The following is a 21,377-nucleotide window of genomic DNA, read 5'->3' on the forward strand; positions in this document are numbered from 1 at the left end:
GAGGAAATTCAGTGGGAAGTAGCAACGGTCTAAGCTCCTTAAATTGAATAGAAATTACGCATCATTTGTCTTTGAGTCTCTATTACTCTCTACAGCCAAATCTTATACGTTCGCGGGGGGGAGAGAAGAGGAAGCACCTGCAGTTGTTCACTGCCACTGATCGATCACGTCGCGCCTGCAGGGCCCACTTTGTAGCCTCAGGCAACTACCACTGGTGGCAGACACCACTCCCGCAATCCAAGCAAGTTCGACCTTTTTTCCCGCATCGTCCTCTACTCCAGCCAGATCAACAACACTCCACTCTGTGCCAAAATGGGTGCTGTCTATCCTTCTGGACAGTTAGTCCGGGCAGGTGAGTTCCTGTCATAACTGATAGCCATTGCTATTGAAATAAATCTATCCCATACTGACCATTCAAATCAAGCCGCCCGGAATCGTGTCTCGTGCGTCCCCCGACGGACATTGACCTCAACAACTGTTTGCCGCGCCAACAATGACGCTGGTAATACAACCCCTCCTCCCGGCGAAAAGAAGAAGAAGAAGTCTTCCCTGCTCTCCTCCGTGAAGAATTGGGTTCTTGGCGACAAACCTAAGGCCGCCCGTACTCCATCCGCTCCCAAGCGGGAGGAAGCTGGTTTAGGTGCGAACTCGATTTTCGCCGACGACGTTAAAGCAACATCGGGTCCCACGCCCAGCCGGAAGAAGGAACAGATTCAACAGCGGGACTCCGAGCAGGCCGACGTTCCATTAGAACAGCGGGACAAGAAACGCCTCCAACTTGCTCTGAACCCGAACCCCCCGAGCTCAACTTCGGTGGGAAAAGAAGATGGTCAACCGGGAAATCAAAAAGGGCGGTCGAATTTCCAGGAAAGTGCAGATTGCGCGTACAGAGCGTGAATCTCTCTCGAAGTCACACTGGTTCAAGACCTCGGTCAAGAAACTGGGCCCCCTGGCTCGCCAAATCTCTGGCAAGAGCCTCGATGAGGCCATCCTGCAGATGCGTTTCAGCAAGAAGAAGGCCGCTCAGGATGTCCTTGGTCATCTGGAACACGCGAAGAACGTCGCCATGGTCCGTGCCGGCATGGGCCTGTCGGCCACCGAGGAGTCCGACAAAAAGCCTACCACCGTCACCCTGAAGTCTGGCGAGCGCAAGGAGATTACCGACCCTACGAATATCTATATCCAACAAGCCTGGGTCAACCGTGGCCCTTACGGATTTGGTATGGACCACCGTGCCCGTGGTCAAATCAACCGCCTCCGTCCTCCGGCCACTGGTATCACCGTTGTACTGAAGGAAGAGAAGACCCTCATCCGCGAGTGGCAGGAGCGTGAAGCTGATGCATTGCGGAAGCGAACAGCCAAGCTCTGGACCCAGCTTCCCGATCGGAAGATTTCTGCTCAAAACCAATGGTACAGCTGGTAATTGGCTGAGCATCGATTCCCCATTGGCGTTTTCCGTTCCGTTGCGTTGTATTATTTACATCCGTGTGCCCGTCTTAGCTGGAACCGGTTTTTGTTGTTTCTGTTGCCCATTGGCTAGGGTGTGAAGAGGATTTTTTTTGGCATTTTCCAGTAGAGAAAGCCGGGCTTGTCAGCCCATATACAATATGATCAATACCATTCTATGGAAATCTTCATCAGACCTGATACTATTCACTATATCTCCCGCCATGTACCAATACTATATACCATATCCCGTATCATCATTGAATTAGGGAACGATTTCCCTCCACCTTCACGATGACAGGGATAACACCCCCGGTCTGCAAAGGAAATCTCCGATGGCCAACCACTTCCAAGATACTCGTAATGGCCCCGGAATGCGCTGTCAGGGAGAGAAAAACATTATTATCCCTAGCAAAGATATCACACAACAATTCGAACAGACGCTTATTGCGGTCTTCGTCGGACTCGCGCGTCTTTGGGTCCCACAGCAGATCCTCTTCTGTGAAATCCGCTTCGAATTGATACTGCGGAAACTCGGACGCAATTGTAGAAGCCGGAGAGCGGCGGTCACAAGTGTGCTCACCCATAGTCTCGCGTAGGAACTGTATTCCAATCAGATTCGTCTTCACTTTATAGCTCATTGTAAATTGACATATGCAACTTACCTCCTTGATGACTGGTCGAAAAGGCTTAGTGAGCGGCATATCCAATCCGTCAAATGTAACCTGGGCAGTTGCGCAGCATCGGATCAACGGGCTCACATAGTATGATTCCGGGATCGGAATACTATGTTCGAGTTGTTCTTCCCAGGCTGCGCGTGCAGCTTTAGCTTGGGAGATACCTACGTCTGTCAGACGGGCATCAGCCCAAGTACCAAATTCGTCGCCGTCGAGCAGCGACCAGTACTCCTGTAAATTGAATGAGCCATCTGAGTTCTTCAAATACAATATTCATTTTCGTGAAAGACGTACGTCCCATGCTTTGGTGCCATATCGCTTCTCGGCAACATTGTGGACGCCTTCACCGTGTCGGCCCAGGAAGAGGACTTTATATTGGGTATTTGGCTCCGCTTGGCTATTCAGTCGCTGGATCTCCTTGCTGAATTTTTGCCATTGGCTATATTTATTGGAATTCTCGGTCTCCGAACCATACACGCGGTGAATGAGACCAAAGTTCGATTTTGCCTGGGATGAGAATGAGATGGATTTGACCTAGCCCTCCCCGTACTTGTACTTACATAGTCGAATGTATCCGGGTCAGTGGATGGGTCATCCTGAAGAAAGTACCCAGCCAACGTAGATAATTTGAAAGATGTTGCTTTTCGCATGGTGTAGTATTAGTAGCGAAGTTTCGAAGAGCTGGTTGGTATACCCCTGTAGACAGGATAATGTCTGCCAGGTGGGGCTTTCTTCTCAGGCTCAGGCTCAGTGACTAATCAGCGCTTAGTGAGTGATCACTCAATATCACTTATTAGTTGACTACTATCTGATGTTTTCTGTTTAATATTTGTCTTCGATCAAATTAATAGCTTTCCTTAAACTACTTCCACTTCCACCTAATTCAAGGCAGATTGGGTTTATTGAGTTCCAGAGTTGCTTTTTAGGAGGATTGGTTTCGGTTTCGGCTAATTAGTGGCCTACTGCATGTATTTCACAGGCTTCAGCTACACAGAGCTTACTTTAAATTGATAATAAAGCTTTCGATCACCATTTAATTTAAGTGGTACTACCACTGAATGTAAGCATTATTAAAGTTGTCATGAACTTTGGGAGTCACCAGTAAACTTGAAGACTCATTATGAGGTAACCTAAGCGAGACTACCTATAGATGGGCATTTAACTTGTTAATTCGCCTTTAGGGAAAACTCAAAGCCTCTGGTTTTTTTGACTATCTTTCCATTTGGAATCTCTATAGTTACGATGCCAGCACAACAAGCCAACCACAGGAGCCGAGGCGATGATGCACAGGATGATCGTCGCAGTTTTCTTATGAACCTGCCTCTATCCATCAAGATGTACACATATTATGGTGAGCCACAATTCTTCGACATACTCGACGCCGAATACGCTCTTTTGAACTCTTCAGGCACCGGAAGCGAGTTTCTGCTTTTTCACGCGAGTGAAAAGACCATCAATACTATCATGCACCCCCAAAGCAGCCGCTGCATTGCCAAGTTCTGTTCATCGTTTGATACCCAAGAGCAGCTTCTACTCGTCAAAATTCCTTGCTCGCTTCATACTGCGGCTTGCGCTGAGATGCATGATATGATCAAGAAGAGCCTTGTACCTATGGGTTTATCCAGCGCTGTCCAAGGATATCCTCGCGCGATTGTTAGGTCAAGCCCCATAGATACCCGGGGAAAGCAGCCTGATTATTGCTGGGGACCAAAGAACAAACCTCCAGATCCTCTAAGCACGCCATCTGTCACCTTCGAAGTTGCATACTCGGAATCGGATTCCAAGCTCACTTCCGATGCACGATTCTGGCTGAGCCCTGGCCATGGCAATGCCAATATGTGCCTCACACTTCAAATCAATCGGTCGAGGCCAGAGATCAAAATTAAGCAGTGGCGAAAGTCCAGTAAAGCCAGAATCAAATGCTCTCAAATTATCTGGATTACTAAAAAAGGACAAACGCTGGATTTCAGTGGGCATCCACTGACGATTCCATTCGAAGGTCTATTCCGTCGCAAGTCAAGTCGCCCAGAGGAGGGAGACCTCGTTATTTCAGAATCTCGTTTGAAGGAGATGGCTATAATGATTTGGCAAAAGCAGGGCTGGTAGCTGTTATGTTGATTTTTTGCGTATTATTAGCTTTGCTTTTCTTAGGAATTCTAAAATATTTCGGTGCTTTTGCTCTCGCTCCACATCCTCCCATACCATCATACTTTAGAATGCGGGAGCTCTTCATAATCTGTTCATCTGAGAACGGTTATTAATTCCACCACTAATCTGGCCAAACGATTGTCTACGATTTCTAAGTGGAATGTGAATCCAAAATCTGATAGGATCATGACTGCTTTTGTTTATTGTAATCCGTATATATGTGACCGAGATTCTAAAGCGATTATCGTCAATTCCTTCTGGGCTCTCCAGAAACCCATCTTCCTCCAACCTTCGAACTCTAGCCTAATGCAAACGCAATGTGACCATCATGATCTCTCTGCGAGGCTAGGCTATCCTTATCTATGACAAGATAACCACATGATTATCATGCTCCAACCTCACAGGATGTAGGCGAAAATGCTGCAAATTGCTTGTCCTAAAGCTGATACAGCTGGAGGCCTTTCTTTGCAGACATCATGTGGGTGCCACAGAATGACAGACAGTTGAACATCAATTGTTCAGACCGAGATGCAAATGCTGGCGACACCGCCGAAAACAAGGCACCAGAGATTGTCGAGACAACGCTTGAAAATAACCCGCCAAGTTGACTGGTAATCGAGCGAACAGTTTGCCCAGTTGGAATAGCTTGAGGTGCGATTCCATGAGTAGGCGATAGTGAGCGGGACGAGCGTTGGGCCAGGCTTTGCTTTGGTCCATGATTTGGCACTGTAGATATGATCTCCAGCGACTGGTTGACTCCTTGGGGAGTTGGCTTGTGGCTGGGTCTTGAGATGGCCAGAGTATTGGAATTGCAGAGCCCTTGGGCGTACTGCTTTTGGTCCGAGCGGATGCGGGTGCGGCCTGGCTCGGAGGTCTCCAGAGGACGTGAAGGCATTCCAGTGTTGGAGGGCCGAACTTGCAGAATTGCTTTGAGTGAATCGCCTGTACCCGAGCTTGTCGTTGGCGAAACATTTCTGTTGTTTCTGTCCTTTGAAAGTACATTCGCAGGGCCAAGGGTGCGCAAACGCGCTGCCGACTCGCGGCTTGCCTTGACAGATTGAAGAGCACTTGGCGGTCGGCACGAATTCGCGTGACCTGGTGCTCTGTTGCATTTTCCGGTAGTCTGGTTTACATGTAGGACACCAGAGGAGTTGTCCTGTGAGTTGTGACCCGGTACACTGCTGCGTCGTTTGCCAATTGGCAACAAAACAGAAGTAGTGTACTGGCGGTCCTGACCCGCAGTATCGCTTTGCTTCGTTGCCTTGACAGTCGGCGAAACAACAAAGGTGTTGTTTTGCCGGTCGTGGCCTGGGACATTGCTTTGTCTCTTGGCCCGAACAGTTGGCAAAATACCAGACGTGTTTCGATCTTGGCCTGGAACATCGCTCTGCTTCGATGTCCTGACAGTCGACCAAGTAAAAGAAGTGTTGTGTAGTCGATCTGGAGCCGCAACATCGCTTTGCTTTGTAGCCTTGACGGCGGGCAAAACACCACACGGGTTTCGATCGTGGCCTAGGACATCGCTTCGTTTTGTTGTCCTGACAGTGGGGAAAACAGCGCATAGGCCCCGTGATGGATCGTGTTCCGGGGAACTGCTGATTGATCTCTTGATCATCTTGGCTGCGAGGCGTGGAGCCAGTGAAGGATCGTGTCCGGGTACACCGGATTGGCGCGTATCTGGAAGAACTGGAGCATGAAGCATTGGTTGATGCGCCCGTTCTTTGACATTGGTGGTCAGTGGAACGTCGCTGACTCCAGCACGAGCGGCGGCCTTTTCCAGGCAATTGCACTAGTCATGAATCAGCATTCTCGTTTCTGAAATGATGTGGGATAAAGGGGAATTCATGCTTACCCTCTTATGCTGCTTCTTGTGCTTCTCACAAGCACCATATTTCCGAGCCTTGATGTAGTTCTCTTTCTGCGCCTGAGAGCGAGGTTTCTGCTTCTTTGGCAGGTTGGTAGTCGCATTCATGTTCAGGTCAAGAACCATTTCAAGGCTTCCAGTGCCAGCGCTAGAGGCGGAGGCGGAGACAGGCGTATTCGCAGGGCTTTCAAAGCTTGCAGGCTGAGGAGAAATGCTCCCACGCATGCAATCCGACCAGCTTGGGGAAGAGAAGCTGGTATTCGAATCGGAAGACATGTCCAGATCGCGGGCGGTGGCATCGCACAATCGCTGGAGGTGCAATTCAATGGCGGCTTCGCGGCGCTTTTCTTTGATAGAAGTGGTACGAGGGTCAGCGGCGGCCTGCGTCTCGACCATCTGGCGGAAGGAAAACCCATTGTCGTAGGGCTGGTAAGCATTGAACATCTCATCGTCGAAGATCGGAGTATCCGGCATCATTCCGAAGACGGGGGACTGGTCGGCCAGGAATTGATCATTGGAGGTTCCGTAGTTGATCATGTCAGGGAAAGCGGATTGAGACAAGTCCGGCAGGTCATTTCCGAGCGTTTCAGCATCGTATGGAAGACTCATGTCGGGCGAGACGGTGGCAGAGGCGGAATAGTCGTCGCCATAAGCCACCGGGAGGTCGAGGAATTGCTCGAAATCTACCCAGTCATCAGACTGAGTTTGAGCATCTGTGAAGAATAGCTGATCTCCGAGAGACGCCATGATGTCGGAATTGGAGGGGTGGGTATCGTTATCGTTGACGTGGAGGGGGGGTTTGAAGAGTTGGGTGGGTATACAGGAATGTACACTGTAACCGTTCAGGGAATTAATGAAAGACTAGGCGGCCCCGGGGCTCAAGGCCGTGAATCCTAATTGTCAAATCGAAAGCCTGAGGGACTCCGAAAGGAAAAGGAAAAGAAAGAGAACCTCAGGCTGGCGGTGCTGGAGATTATAATGTCCAGCAGCACCAGCCTGAAGCCTGGGCCGGAGGGGCGCTTTCCCTCTTCAGGGTCCCCGACTTCCCACTAGTCCTGATTGGGAGCCCGACGCGGAGTCTAAGCCCCAGCGATGAGTCAAGGGCAAACACGAGGAAGCGCACAGGGCTGCTTTTGTTCCCTCTGGTTGGTCTGCTAGGGTCGACTGGGGTCGACTGGGGTCTCAAAGTGGCTCATCCCCAGTCATTGGATTGCAATTATGCTACATTGATTTTGCTTATGACGATCTATCCATTGAATTTCTTTTTTTTCCCTTCTTTTTTTGGTCCCTGCCTGCCCCACTCCGTTTGCCCTACAGTCCAGTATGGTAGTACTCTGTACTAGATATGCACATACTCGTACTCGCCAGAGACAGGATTAAGTTATACACCATCATTCAAGGTTCTCTTCTGACGCCATCCCCAGCCTTGGCATTGGCATGTGGTGTGGTGCGGTGTACCCCAGGGCCCGTATATATCAAGTGGGCGTTTATGCATTTATACTACTTGCTTTTCAAAATGACAAGCAGCTCTACAAAATGATTCAACTAGTCACGGTACCACTCTAATTGAGATTCCCAGAGTTCTACATACTTTACGCTATCCACAGATGAAGATAACATCCCCGCAGTGCTTGCATACAGTGATCAGAACCTTAACTTCCAGGTCTTTGCGTAGCTTTTTCTCTCGGGTTCTAATCTTGATAGGTATATACTGACAAGACACGGAATGTCTGTCACTCACTGCAGGGGTTCTACTTAATATTGGAACAATGGCGGACTCAGTCAATGTGCGACATGGGCCGGTCGAACGGGCTCATCCCGTCAACATGAAGTATTCTAGGCACTGGAAGGTAGTACATGATACTACCAGTAGCACGTGTACATGGATCCAGTTCAATCTACAGGGTTTCAGGGCATTTCCAAGGTTGTTGGCAATGGTCTTACAACGAGTCCGCCTGGAGTAGACCCCGAGTGGTCGGGTTATATGCGAGATATATATATAGTTCATGATAACACATCTACTGTCCTAGGCCGGCCCCACTACCGTGACTAGTGTCAATCAATGGATCCGAGGGTCAATAACAGAAATCTCCATAGAAAGCTTGGTAGCATGCTAGCCATTGTTAAGCTCAGACTAGTCTATGCAGCCAACGCCTTCTAAGCCTGAGGTTGTGGGGACTCGGAGTGATGACTGGAGAAGAAGAGAAAGTACCGCACGGCTTCTCACAACGTGGAGCTGAGCTACTCACTCAGATCCGTACTAATATCGCATGGTTTTTAGGGTAATCTATTTCTAGGGGCCTGGGGGCCTGGGAGTGACATTTGCACAAAAGGACTCTAGCCAGCTGTGCTGCGAGGGTCCTTCCATTGGCATGACTCAGGTCAAGGCAACACTGACTCCGACGAGAAACTATTCAATTGTGATCAAGGCCACTACGCTCCTCGCCATTAACTAGGTATTACTGTCCCTTCAGTATCAGCAGGGAACTCAGTATAAACTACCACTGGGATCGCCACGGCCAAGAAGAATATCGACACCTAGTTAATCAGGCGTCAATCGGAGATAATACCCCAGACGCGTCGGGGTAAACAAACGGACCCGCCGGGTTAGGAGCTTGGGCCACCGGAGCCATGCGACCGAGCAAATCCCATTCCAGAAACCATGTCGGGATGAGGATAGCTAAAGCGTGCGAAATTAGCGACACCTGACTAGGAAGAACCGATTTTAGGGAAATTTTATTGATTTGATTAGACTAGAATACGGCAAGCCGACCTCGCATCGGAATTCCTGCAAGTTGTGGCACCGGCCATCCTGCTTAGCAGTCGTCAACGAAAATTGAGGATAATTTGACAACAATAGGATGGAGCCCGACGTTCCGGAAGACATTTCCCATTAAACGATAACCTCCCCATCCTTCCCGGGGGGTGTTCAAAAAAAAGCAGAAAGAAACCACCGTAGAACCGTTCCGTAAAGCCCTTAAGTGATGCAGAAACGACGAGAACCAGAGATCAGCGAAAAAGAGGTAAAGACACAAACGCCGTGAACCGCGCAATTGGTGATATTGCGGCTAGGCGCTTAAGAGGACTCCTCCTCATCCTCCTCGGCTTGTTGCTGTAAAGAAGTCAGTATTGAGGGGAGGTTGAATATGGTCGACGGGAAACTTACAGCCTGGTACTTGGCCTTCTCTTCCTCGTAACGCTTCTTGTCAGCGGCAGCCTTGGCATCGTAGGGCTTGCGCTCGGTCTCGGTGAGAGCCTTCCACTTGTCACCAAGGCTCTTGCCGACCTGGCCTGTATGGGGTGTTAGGATTGGAGCTCATGCGATGAGTAGGAGGAAAGCTTACCGAAGGTGATACCAGGGTTCTCCTCGCGAACCTTGTCACGGTTGTCGTTGGCGAAGAACATGTAGGCGGACAGACCACGCTTGGGGGCGTTGGGGTCTGGTCGTAGTTAGCATTGGCATGAAGGTTGACGCGTCAATGCGCCCGGATGGATGATGAAGAGCCTACCCTTCTTGCGGCGCTGGACGCGCTCCTTGCCGCCCTTGCGAGTGCTGGTGGTCTTCTCCTTAGGCATGTTGTCTGCAGATATCGATTAGCATTGTGCGATATAGGCAAAGGTGACGCGGTAAACAAGCAAAGATTTTGCCGAAGCTGCCGGGAACATCACGATGGGGCAGAAGGGAATCGCCAGGCAGCAATACAAACGAAACAATGCGACTTTGATGCGACTAGGGAAATGGAGGGGATAGCGCGATTGAACGCCAAGTGAAGATTGACTCGGGGCAAGGGACAGGCGCGGTCGAGGAAGCAAGCGCGACGATGGGGATGAAGATGGCAAAGCAGATGGTGAAATGAACGAGGAGGGAATATTCAACTCACCGGAAGTTTGGGATAAATAGAATAGCGCGAGGCTTTTGGAGATGAGCTGTTGGTGGTAAAGAGCTTGGTTAGTGTGTTGTTGGTAGAGAGAGAGAGAGATGGGAGGATGAAGCGCGCAACAGCGAAGATCACGGTCGCGAGGAAGAAAATAGCAAAGGAAAAGAGGTTGGAAAGAAGTGAATCAAGGTATGAAGAACGCGGAAAAAAAGAGTGGTGGGTGGTGTTGTTGAAAAATTTGGGTGTGGGATATATAGAGTCGGGATATGCAGTACCTGGGGATTGTATGGGGGAAGGGCTCTGGTAGTAGAAGCGTGAGGGAGAGAGTGAGAGAAGAGAGGAAGGGGAGGCAGTAGTACTAGGGAAAGGCCAGAGAGAGCGAGAGAGGGGGGCACAGGCGAAATGGTGGGCAGCAAGGGCGTGCGGGTGCTGACTGGCCAGGGAATGTATCTTAGTAATACATACTTACCATACCTATACGCTGTGCCTTACACTGTGTAAGTACGGTAGGTAACTATGCCATGTACTGAGCAGTTACAGTAGTTAGAACTTACAGAGCATTCATTCTCTCGTATGTATGAGTAAGTCTGCGAGCAAGTCTGCGAGTAAGTCTACGAGTATCTAGATATCAGGAATTTTGATCCGTGCGAATATTCTCTGCCTAGGGTGGCCATGACCATGTGGTTATGGCCATACTCATTAACATCACCACCACCACACCACCACCACCATGCAATGCACGAATCCCTCTTTAAGCGGGGCAATGCCTTTCGCAAATGGCACCTTGTTCTGAATAATCCCGAGATGATACCGCCGTATGGATGTATGGAGCTTGGAGGAGCCTGGGGGAGCTGGGGCATGGGGCATGGGGCATGGGAGACCACAATGTACTCGTACCCTGTCTTCCCTCATACGCCGCAGCTATGTATACGTAGAACTTGGTGGTGTGGTCGTGCAGAGCAGACGCGCCTCCATGACTAGCTTCGAACCAGAGCGGAAGCACGGCCACCTCTAGAGCAACCTGTGTAATGAATGGTGCGCGCCCAGACTATCTTACCCCCCTCTCCCTCAATCTCTCCACCTGCAACCGAGTACATGTACTATGTACGAGTATTCGGTGGTCCTGGGTGTGCTTGGTAAATGGCTCCACGGCCACCCGTGATTGGGACTACGGTAATTATCTGGTCTGCAACCGAGGACGGAAGACAGTACCGTAGCAACAACGCGCGAGCGGAAAGGAAGCTGGCCTTGACTATACACGGGTAACTTATCGCCGGAGCGATACCACAAATAACAAGGCGTGGGCCCGACGGAGTTTGGGATGATCGCGGGATTGGGATGGGTTAGACAGGAATCTGGCTCCATTACTGGCTGAGCAGCCCCTCAAGGGCAATCACAAGCTGGCGGAGTGTGAAAAGGAAAAGGACAAGGATAAGGACAAGGAACGAACGGTACGCGTCGAGTTGGTTTTCTCGGTATAATTCATTCCCTGGTGGATGGCGGCAGGTACCCAGAACCTGTCATGTTCTGCACGCTAACGATGCAGGCTGTTAGGGGATTCGGCAGTGCAAAGGTGCAAAAGTTCTTGAAGGACAGCTTTGGATGGGGGGGAAGTTTCTTTTTTGGCTGGCATTCCGATACAGATACATACCAGGGTACAGTATGTATCAGCAATACGGCAGTGCAGGGTACTGTACACTCTTTGGTACTCTCTGGTACTCTTGTGGTAATCACATACCACCCTAGCGTCATCGACTGGTTGCGTCGCAGTGCAAGTGGGAGCAGCATGAATTACTGTGTAATCCTGCTGCCCTCCCACTACGACGCCCTGGATCTGGCTCCGGCCTAATATGCCTCCATGAACGGAAGAATCTTGCCAATCGATGTTTACTGTATTCCAAGCGGTGACCTGTTAATCTATACCATTGACTCCGTACCCTTGCGCCTTTTTGTTTCCCTTTTCCCTTTCCCTTTCCGCCCTCCTCCCGGTACTCCGTCATTGCGGGTGCGGTGATGTACTGCGTGGGTCAAAGGTCTTACATGGCCACAATCAAGTGACCCGAAGCCTATTAATATCCTGCTTGGGTAATTACGAGTACATCGCCCGGAAACTCCAGAAAGATGAAGAAATGCACGGAAAATCACATTATCTCGAGGATTGACGCCGGAACTCCGGCCTATTGGGGGTATGCAACTAGATCCACTCGTAAAGAAAAAAAAAGGTCATGTTGGTTCGTCAAAAATATCAATCTTCACTCTCATCCAGAACCAAAGCTTGAAGCTGGTCGTCATCTGCCCAATTCAGTCCGCTGCCGACGACCATCGCACTGGCAATATGCTTCATCGTATCCCATTGGGCTTTGTTGGATTTGAAGTCGGTTTCCAATTGTTCCAATTGCGACAAGAGTTTCGCATCTTTCAGCTTCTCCCTCCATGTTTCATCTTGCTTGGTAAGCTCTAGAAGCTGTCGTACCAGCTCTTGATTCTCCTGGTTGATTTGTAGATTCGCAACCTCCGAGTCAGAAAGCTGTTTGAGTACCTGGTCATGTGCCGAGGCTAGATTTTCGTGGGCTAGCGCGAGCACGTCGCGGCGGTTCACAAGGCGGAGAAGGGCCCTACGCGATTCCCGTGAGACGCGAATCAATGCATCAGATAGTTCGAGTACGTACCGTTCAGGTGGAATAGTGGCTTTCAAGTGAACCGCTTTCAGGATAGGGTCAGTCATGAGGATGGTGTGAGCGGCTTTCCTCCTGACTGTGTAGGTGGCGCGCGCCTCGAGTAACTCCCGTTCTGCATTCGCGAGCTGTTCCTCGATCTCATCGCTGGAGGGTGTCCCTGTTTCCGGCCCAGGATCTGAGGAGTAATCAGCGCAAAGCCAATGAAGATGAAATAAACATCGTCAAGAAAAACGAAAAATGGAAATAGTAAAATAAACCAAAAAAGTCTCTCGTCTGATAGGCGAAGGAAAGTGAAAGAAAAAGTAGGCAAAACCTCAAGGATCTAGATCGTACCTGATTCTAGCAACGCCTTTTCAAGTTGTTGTTCCTGGAACTGGTTGGCGAGTTGCAGGATCAGTGCCTCTTGATCGGATAAGGTCACAACATCACGAGAGTCATCTGCCGCATAATCAAGGAGGGTCAGCTCACCCAACCGCAGGTGCGGTAATTGGGCATGTTTGGTCGCCATGGGAGGGGATCTCGTGCCCAGTAGTGAGCACCTGGTGATATGATAATGCTCGGGCGCGGAGGCGGAGGCGGTGGGGAAGGCAGCTGCTCACGGGGAGCTGCAGCCTTCAAGTTCCTTTGCCTTTATTACCCATCCCCTCCCATTTCCCTTGGACACTCGAGCTTCTCAGGCTCGAATGGTGAGGAGGGGGAATGTCGTTGCATATCTACATCGCTCACTCTGGTGAGCATCTTCTCGCAGATCCGGTTTCCTTTGCCTCGTATGTACTCTCTCCCAGATATCGGTGTGGGGATGCCTCTCCCCGTTGCTCCTCGCTTTATGTGAATGCACGCTGACTCCACTCCCGTTGACTGTTTAGACCGGATGCGTTGAAATCATGGATTGTCCGAAATACTTCTATTCCGCCTGCGAGACAGATTTTGATGACCGCTCGGGGGAAAACGTGAAGATACAAACGCTTGCCACTGAGGTACGAGGACCCTCCCCCAACCACCTCCCCCAGCCAAGGCAGGCCACCCAGTATTTGATGGAGTGCGTGCTTATACGGATATTAAAAACTGCAGACTGAAATATTTGTTTATGATCGGCAATATGTGAGCGACCCGGGCGATGTTGAACTACCGGAGCTGCCTCAACCGGAACCCTTGCAGTCGACAAACCCACCAGCATCTATCACCGACCAGAACGACCTTCATTCATGGCGAAATCTTTTCATGAAAAGGCGGACCTGGGCTCTTGATCTTTCCACTCGCTGCGGAGTGACTGCGAAAAAGGTTCGCGAACACAATGAGCGAACTGAGGTCATACACCGCGGTGTGGGTGTAGCTTTGGAAAACCTCAAATCTCATGTGGGAACCCTTGAACACCGCTTCCAGGAAGCACAGACATGGGCAAACACGCTTGTAGAGGAACAACAGGCGGCCCTAGATGGCTGGCAGCGTGCTCTTTCAACTCTTGAAAGTATTCCCGCGCGGAAGGACTTTCCTTTGCTTGGGCGCCCATCCACCCCAAAGAAGGACAAGGACAGGCCCACAGGAACTCTCCGCGACTTTGTCGACGTATTTGAGGTTGAGCAAGCTGGGTCAGACGCAGCTTTAGCGTCGCCACGCTTCTCTGGACATATCCAAGATATTGAGAAGATGGTCACCGATATTGCTGTGGAAACACAACGTTTGCTGGACGAAACGCTACCTGGTCCAGATGATGGCGATGAAGGGCTTTTGGAGGAGGTGGAAACAATCGCAAAGAAAATCGGCTCTGACTACGAACACGTCCTTGGTTTACCCAACAACCAGAAGATGCTGGCAACCATTTCTAGACTGGCCCTCAGCCATACACAAGATCTTCTTCCATCGCTTCTCGAACTCAGTAAGGATATCCAGCATATAATGGAGGAGTCCTGGCGACGCCGCGGAGCTGCAGAGAAGATGGCCCTTCAACAGATGCGAACAATCTCACATATTGAGTCTCGTCTTGCAGATGCCCACTCCCAGCTTGTCAATCTTGATGTGAATAGCAACGCGTTTGATGTTATATACTCTGTTTTCCAGATGCCAATGGTCTATGGATCTATCTTGATAGAGTCTATACGTCGCCGGGAATGGAGCGATAAGATCAAAACCGACTCGCTTAGTTTGGCAGAGGAAATGGCTGTTCTCACAGACGAGGAACAACGCCGTCGCAAGAAATGGGTCAAATCTATGGGTGATTTTATATCCTTCGGAGACACCACTGCCCCAGGAATCGAAGTCAACTTGCAGGGCCAAGATGATGGGTGGCCAGAAGTCAATCGGAAAGAAATTGAACTCTACATCGACGAAATAAGGACGAAACACTCCCTGTCCAAAATTGCGGATGACCTGTCCGTACAGTTCAAAGACTTGGATGCACCAACACGCCAGCAACGACGCCGGGCCAAGGCATTCAAGAACGGAAGCGTGTTCGATTTGGGTAGAAGCTCGATATTACTACGCGGTGACGACATGGTGCGAAGCCTGCAAGAAGAGAAAACCAAACTCGAAGAAAGAGTCAAAGGATCCGACAGCCGCATCCGCAAACTTGAGGATCTGCTGCATCGCCAAAGTCATCTCAGTCGGCCCTCAAGCGGTAACTTCGGCCCTGACTTTCCGAGCTCGCCGGCATCGCCGCATCCCGATGCCATGTCGCGTCGCTCCTCTGTTTCTTCAAGACGAGTATCAATGACTCAGTCTCCGGAAGATCGGGCGCTGGTTCAGCGCATCGTGTCACTCGAAGCTGAACTAGCTGCTGAAAGGGATACCGTGCAGAGGCTTCACAAGGAAGCACATTTCGAACGCCAGACAAACTCTGACAAATATCAAGAAGCTCAGTCCAAATACAACGAAGCTCAGTCCACGAAGGAGGACTTGATTGGGAACCTCGAGGCTCGGCAACGTGAGTTTGAAGATGAGCGGAGAGATCTAGAAGCAGAACTTAAGAAATTCCGACACCGAAACGAGGAGGTTGAAGAAGAGCTAGATAGGCTCATGGATGGTCGCGATCATGAAAGACAAGAATCGGACGAGCGCATTCATCAACTTGAACTCGAACTACAAAACGCCCAGGATACCTCTGCGGAGGAAGCTCAGAAAACTGCTGAGCTCAATGATCGCATGCAAGCCCACCAAGGGAGAGAACAAGAACTACGACGAAAAGTTGAAAGTCTTGAGCTCTACCACAGCAAACAGGACCAAAGGGACCAAGATAACTATAACGCCCTTCAGTCGGCTTTCATGAACTTGTCACCCGGAGGAACCGTGCCACCTGAGCTTCCTAGTCTCATCAAAGCTGTTGATATTCTTTCCGAAGGCCTCTCCATTCATGCGAAAAATGCCGAAGAGAGCGCATCGCAAGCAGCGGAAGAACTTAAGTCCCTTGGGGAAAGAAACGTTGAACTTGAGTCGAATCTTCAGGAGGAAGCAAATAAGCTGGAAAGCAAAGAGGCTGAAATATCGCGACTTACACAAGAGCTCTCAAAGACACAAGCAAAGTTGGATAGTATCAGGTCTGAGTTGGAACACGAGCGTTCTGCACTGCATTCCTTGCAGACTCACGTATCAGCCGGCCAAAGCGGATCTGATGCCTTGCGAGAACAAATTTTAGAAGAAGAACAGAAGCACGCAACTCTTTCTCAAAAACTGGCAGAGGCCGAGAGCGAGACCCGGAATCTGAAGGACCAACACTCTGAATGCGAAGAGAAGCTCGAACGTGCTTCCCAGACAGAGCAGCAGGTCGTGGCTCGGATTCATGCCCGAGGGGTGCGATCCCATGATGTCTCTAAGCAGCTCCACTCGCAGGTTGACACCCTGGTGCACATACTTGAGCAGATGGGCTTTGCGCTTATTCAACAGGACGGGCATCTTGCCGTTCAGCGAGCTTCGAAAGTTACCGCTTCGTCCAGTCTTGGGGAGAGTATTGCTCAATCTGGCATCGTCTCGGCAAGACCCGACGCTTCTTTACTGTCCTGGATGGAGGCAGAGACCCCCGAGGAAGAAGAATCTAATTATGTTGCGTTCATGGAAAATCTATCACGCTTCGATTTCTCGATTTTCGGAGATGCGGTCATCAAACGTGTCAAGGATCTTGAGACTTATGCTCGCAAGTACCTGAAAGAGTCCCGAACGTACCGTGACCGCTACCATCGGGTTCAAAGCGAGGCCCATGAGAAGATTGCGTACCGCTCCTTTAAGGAAGGAGATCTCGCCCTGTTTTTGCCTACCCGAAACCAAGCGATCCGTTCGTGGGCAGCCTTCAACATCAATGCGCCTCATAATTTCCTGCGCGAGCAAGACTCTCACAAATTAGACACACGAGACTGGCTGTTGGCTCGCATCACCAAGATTGAAGAGCGAGTGGTCGATCTGTCCAAGTCATTGAACAGCGCAGCCGCAGACCGTAACTCACTCGGGGATGCCAGCGACGGCGCGTCTTTGGAAGATGACAATCCCTTCGAGCTTTCGGACGGTCTCCGATGGTACCTCATTGATGCCATTGAAGAGAAGCCCGGCGCGCCAGCTACACCAGGTATCTCGAAAAGCACCGTTGCCTCCGCGCATGTTGACGCCAAAGGCAGCATACGTCTCAAGCGACCGACCGAGGAAAGTACGGTCGCCCAGACTCTATCTAAAAGCCTAGATAGCCGACGTAATAGTTCCAACTCCAAACGAGGCACACCCACACCCTCTCACAAAGCCAACGATTCAGCATCGGATATCGTTCGACCAGCCGACGCGGATACTGGCTCTCAGGTTCGAGAGTCTGCGCCGATATTTGACGAGGTTCGCCGTGGCCTTCTCAAAGACCCGTGAAAAGTAGGAAATTATGATAGATTCCTTCTTTACCGGGTCATTTCTTTTGCAATTGTGAATGCTAACTGCCTCTTAATACAGAGCCAGGATCCCGCATCAGTATCAGCAGCGCAGTTACACATCGGCGCAGCATCGCCGCCTTCGCGATCAGCTTCTGGTCTGCGACAGGCTAGGTCCCGTCCTTGGGAAAAGTTGTGGTCAATGGATTATCGCCGGGAGGAAGGCGGAACGAGATAGGAGGGCCTAGTTGTTGGATTTTTGCTGTCTTTTTTTTCAACACTTTTTTTGTCTACTTCATGCTAAATTATTTTGCTTTTTCTTCTCCAGGAATCGCGTGTGTGCGACTGGGGACTTGACATCTACCCTAGATGGGATTTATTACGAGATACCCAACATTTTCAATACATTATTTTTGCAATAACCTCTTCATAGTCTTATCGTTACTATAAGCAATGACTTTAGCTAGACCTTTCGCATTATAGCTCTACTGGTATCGTCTAGGTCATAGTTAGCGGTCTCTCAGCCTTTTTGTCAGTAGTTAAGCCTTTCTTCCAACCACAACGTAAACATTATAACTAAACCAACAGTTCAAGTTGCGCAGGTCCTGCTGAGCTGCCTCTTTCATAGCCATAACTTGATCTGCCGATTTGGCCCATTCAAAAGTGCGCCCGTTCAGTGCGGCAATCATAAAGTTATGGATCCCATCAAGAACTGCCCTATTGAGTTCATCCCTGCCGACCGGGTTATCCAATGGATACACCCTTTCGCTGCAATCTTCGAGGCCATTCTCTCGAAAAATTCGATAAAGAGCATTAACGCTATTTCGTATGTCAGAATTAAATCGGACTTGGCAAGGAGCGAAGATTATCTATCTTACTTTGGTGTCTTTCCCAAAGCGTTAGCCGTGGTGCGAAGAAGCTCCGTCCATCTTTCAGCGTTGATGGGAACTCTGCCTTCAGTTGCTCCCTTTGCGATGAAGTCCTTTGCCGAGCAGTCAAGCCACTGTATATAGCCACCAGGTCCTTTACATGTTAGCGTACGAGTCGAGGCTTCCGACTTGAATACATAGCCATACGGAGAAGAGACATGAGATTGCGGAGTGCAGGCTCCCACTCGTCAGAAGACAGTGCTACCACCATTGCCCGAACATTGACGACATCATATTGACCAGTGAACTGGGCCGGGAATGGCTTGAGGAGATTGTGTTGGATAAAGCTAACATTCGTCGGTCTTGGTGTCTTTTTGAAAAACATCGCATCGAAGAGATCGAATCCGTCGAGTTGGCAATTTTCGGGGAGCATTTTTGAGAGGTCTCGTAGCCATATACTTAATGCATATAATATTAGCTTCGTACATATACGTGACCTTGAGCCCTCATCGTATTCTCGAGAATTGACCAACTTATATGAAACATGGGAGAAGGTGTGTTTACTGACCCTGTGCCTGTTCCTACATCTGCCACGCGCAATTTCTCCCGTTGGGTGATAGCTGGGTGTAGGAGATAGCCGATATTGGATTGCCAGACGTTGTACTGCATTTCCAGTCTATAAGTTATGGTTTAACTCATCGCAATATGAGAACTATCTCGGAAGGATGGACAGAATTCTTTGGTACCTTTCGAGCTCATCCTTGGTACGGATTAAGACATATTCGCCTGGGGAATTGAGTTGTGGAGCCATAGTAACCTTTCAACTTGAATGAAATAGAGGACGTGGCGATGGAACTTTGAGAAATAATTCTGTTTCTTTATTTACTTTTCACAAACACTGCGGGGTCAATAAGGTGCTACAATTTATCTCAGAGCCAAGGATGGTGTCGGGACGAAGGATTCTCTCGCCTGCCTGAACTTTGCAAAGACTGAGAACAATTGGTAGATGGCAGGTCTCTGGAGTATATTTTCGGGAGGAAGGATTCCCAGAGGCTGCAGGCCCATGAGAATCTGGAAATGATCGTCCTTGTCGAAGGGCTCCTTTCCTAATACAGTCTGGCAGTTCGTTGAGACTAATGACATTTTGCGGGTACCTCGTACTAGTGTGTCCAATTAATGTAGTTGAAAACGTCGCCTGTCTGCTTGTCATCGCTGGGCCTCACTCTGTTTGTCCAAATGAGTAAGGATTAACCGCGTCTGTCTCGAATTGGAATGGGCTTGAGCCATCTTGGGACCATTCGGAACGCATGGTTCATGAATAACGGGTCATTAAACGGCTCGGGTTCCATGGATAGACGTGGTGCATCAATTTATGGATAGGTTGGAATATTTTTGTTTAACTAATAGCCCAATTCGAAAAGTTCCGACTCTTTATTTCGAGCTTTTGACCATGCGGGTTATCCGACGGCTTCAGCATTCCAACCTTTTTGCAGGTGAAAACCGCCGCATAATCTTTTGCTTGAGCGGTATTAAACAACCACTGGCACAGGAAACTACTAAATATGGTCACTAATGTGACTAATGTGGGCTATTTTATGTTTGTCTGCGGCAATTCACTTTGAAAGGTTTCCATCGAACGCTTCTAGATTTCAGACCATGATTCAAGTCTTTCTCTGTTGCCGGGCACTTTTGCTTAGTACATAGCTCCCCGCTTAGAGAGGCCCTTTGCTATGCAATAAGCAACAAGATCCCAGGCTCCGCTTTATTTAGTCTGATTACTTACAGTCTTATAGTCACATCGCATTGGATTTGATTCTAGCCCTGGCTTGAATTTTATACCTCAAGGGAAAAGGGAAAGAGGCCCCTGTATGGTGAATAGAGTTAAACGCCAAAAATTACTCTAGTAGAATTGGTACCTTCGGAATGGGTTGTTACGTCGATTTCCAGGCGTGGGATTCTAACACGTCGATACACCCAACCTGTTCCGCAGCCTGAGGATTTAGTTCCGCCAATAGTCTCATGCTCAATCGACCCCACAACAATCAGGAATTAGCTGTCAGTGGCTTGTTTGAACCATTCCAATCGAGGTGATTACTGGGTAATCGAAAACCAAACAAGCAAGGGTTTGGCAGCCGACTAAAAGCGTGACCGTGCACCGACGTAAGAAATGAGATGGTCATGACGTCGCAGATGCCAATAACCGGAGAAAGCATGTCCAACAATTTATTGAGTACAAAAGACACCCAGGAGGCAAATCCCCCATAAAAATATTTTCTTTTGAAGCGAAGAAAGAATTACAACGTTTCTAAGTCCATACATTTTAACATCTACACGACCGCTATCTGAAACCCACCACGCGATAACTTCACGCACCATGTCAGCCACACGCTTCATTCCAGTCATTAAGTCCCGAGTGGCACCCTCTATTGCACCTCGGGTCACCACCATCCGATCCATCTCATCAACGGCTAGCTATCAGAAAGGGCCTGTCGATGCGACTAAGGATACACTTAAACAAGCTGATCGAATTGTCTCTGATGCGACTGTAAAGGGTATTGACAAAGGAGGTTCGTTTAATTTCCGATCCTTAACGAGAATTTGGGTTTGCCGAATGCTGATACAATCGACTCTTCATTGCAGAGCAAGCAAAGAACAAGCTTAAGGATGCCATGGGCGCCACTGGACAAGACGCCAAGGGTAAAATGCAGGAGGCGAAGGGCGAAGCGGCTCAATATGCGGGTGAGGGCAAAGGAAAGGCGGAGCACATGGCCGGAAAGGCAAAAGGCAAGGCCTCAGAGGCCATGGGTGAAGCAGCTGGTAAGGCCAAGGAAGCCAAGGAGAAGCATCTTGGTTGAAGATGTCAACTGTTTCTTGCCTCTGTGATAATGACGCTTGTTCTTATGTCGCCTCATATTGCATAACTTGTATATCGAAATCTGTAATATCAAATTTGCATGTTTGAATCGGCGTATGGTTATGCTCTTG

The 21,377-nt window shown here is 49.5% G+C and overlaps 10 protein-coding genes across 10 annotated transcripts; 4 read left to right on the plus strand and 6 right to left on the minus strand.

Annotated features, from left to right (window-relative positions):
* Positions 1 to 312: 312 nt before the first annotated feature.
* Positions 313 to 1,423, plus strand: N7509_008621 (mitochondrial 54S ribosomal protein uL22m; the record flags this gene model as incomplete). Its single annotated transcript, XM_056633258.1, is given in 3 exon segments — positions 313 to 352; positions 425 to 813; positions 824 to 1,423. The coding sequence occupies 3 exon segments, from the start codon at positions 313 to 315 to the stop codon at positions 1,421 to 1,423; spliced, it is 1,029 nt and encodes a 342-aa protein (XP_056483878.1).
* Positions 1,424 to 1,703: 280 nt separating this feature from the next.
* On the minus strand, positions 1,704 to 2,773 carry N7509_008622 (phosphoglycerate mutase family protein; the record flags this gene model as incomplete). Its single annotated transcript, XM_056633259.1, has 4 exons — positions 1,704 to 2,048; positions 2,112 to 2,354; positions 2,418 to 2,630; positions 2,684 to 2,773. The coding sequence occupies 4 exons, from the start codon at positions 2,771 to 2,773 to the stop codon at positions 1,704 to 1,706; spliced, it is 891 nt and encodes a 296-aa protein (XP_056483879.1).
* Positions 2,774 to 3,365: 592 nt separating this feature from the next.
* N7509_008623 (uncharacterized protein) lies at positions 3,366 to 4,229 on the plus strand (the record flags this gene model as incomplete). The annotated part of the gene is made up of 1 exon (XM_056633260.1): positions 3,366 to 4,229. One exon carries the CDS (start codon positions 3,366 to 3,368, stop codon positions 4,227 to 4,229), a length of 864 nt encoding a protein of 287 aa, XP_056483880.1.
* Positions 4,230 to 4,707: 478 nt separating this feature from the next.
* On the minus strand, positions 4,708 to 6,882 carry N7509_008624 (uncharacterized protein; the record flags this gene model as incomplete). Its single annotated transcript, XM_056633261.1, has 2 exons — positions 4,708 to 6,060; positions 6,124 to 6,882. 2 exons carry the CDS (start codon positions 6,880 to 6,882, stop codon positions 4,708 to 4,710), a joined length of 2,112 nt encoding a protein of 703 aa, XP_056483881.1.
* A 2,329-nt stretch (positions 6,883 to 9,211) lies between these two features.
* Positions 9,212 to 9,711, minus strand: nhp6 (high-mobility group nucleosome-binding protein; the record flags this gene model as incomplete). The annotated part of the gene is made up of 4 exons (XM_056633262.1): positions 9,212 to 9,247; positions 9,302 to 9,426; positions 9,480 to 9,575; positions 9,645 to 9,711. 4 exons carry the CDS (start codon positions 9,709 to 9,711, stop codon positions 9,212 to 9,214), a joined length of 324 nt encoding a protein of 107 aa, XP_056483882.1.
* A 2,547-nt stretch (positions 9,712 to 12,258) lies between these two features.
* N7509_008626 (centromere protein H) lies at positions 12,259 to 13,199 on the minus strand (the record flags this gene model as incomplete). The annotated part of the gene is made up of 3 exons (XM_056633263.1): positions 12,259 to 12,628; positions 12,683 to 12,866; positions 13,025 to 13,199. The coding sequence occupies 3 exons, from the start codon at positions 13,197 to 13,199 to the stop codon at positions 12,259 to 12,261; spliced, it is 729 nt and encodes a 242-aa protein (XP_056483883.1).
* Positions 13,200 to 13,575: 376 nt separating this feature from the next.
* On the plus strand, positions 13,576 to 17,524 carry atg11 (autophagy protein ATG11; the record flags this gene model as incomplete). The annotated part of the gene is made up of 2 exons (XM_056633264.1): positions 13,576 to 13,668; positions 13,763 to 17,524. 2 exons carry the CDS (start codon positions 13,576 to 13,578, stop codon positions 17,522 to 17,524), a joined length of 3,855 nt encoding a protein of 1,284 aa, XP_056483884.1.
* A 538-nt stretch (positions 17,525 to 18,062) lies between these two features.
* On the minus strand, positions 18,063 to 19,203 carry N7509_008628 (class I SAM-dependent methyltransferase; the record flags this gene model as incomplete). The annotated part of the gene is made up of 5 exons (XM_056633265.1): positions 18,063 to 18,342; positions 18,402 to 18,546; positions 18,600 to 18,850; positions 18,961 to 19,068; positions 19,139 to 19,203. The coding sequence occupies 5 exons, from the start codon at positions 19,201 to 19,203 to the stop codon at positions 18,063 to 18,065; spliced, it is 849 nt and encodes a 282-aa protein (XP_056483885.1).
* A 113-nt stretch (positions 19,204 to 19,316) lies between these two features.
* On the minus strand, positions 19,317 to 19,535 carry N7509_008629 (uncharacterized protein; the record flags this gene model as incomplete). Its single annotated transcript, XM_056633266.1, has 1 exon — positions 19,317 to 19,535. The coding sequence occupies one exon, from the start codon at positions 19,533 to 19,535 to the stop codon at positions 19,317 to 19,319; it is 219 nt and encodes a 72-aa protein (XP_056483886.1).
* Positions 19,536 to 20,766: 1,231 nt separating this feature from the next.
* On the plus strand, positions 20,767 to 21,247 carry N7509_008630 (uncharacterized protein; the record flags this gene model as incomplete). The annotated part of the gene is made up of 2 exons (XM_056633267.1): positions 20,767 to 20,959; positions 21,033 to 21,247. The coding sequence occupies 2 exons, from the start codon at positions 20,767 to 20,769 to the stop codon at positions 21,245 to 21,247; spliced, it is 408 nt and encodes a 135-aa protein (XP_056483887.1).
* Positions 21,248 to 21,377: the final 130 nt, after the last annotated feature.

This window comes from Penicillium cosmopolitanum (assembly GCF_028827165.1).
Source record: "Penicillium cosmopolitanum strain IBT 29677 chromosome Unknown utg000009l:1.0-9042332.0:1.0-9050551.0, whole genome shotgun sequence".
Taxonomy (NCBI): domain Eukaryota; kingdom Fungi; phylum Ascomycota; class Eurotiomycetes; order Eurotiales; family Aspergillaceae; genus Penicillium; species Penicillium cosmopolitanum.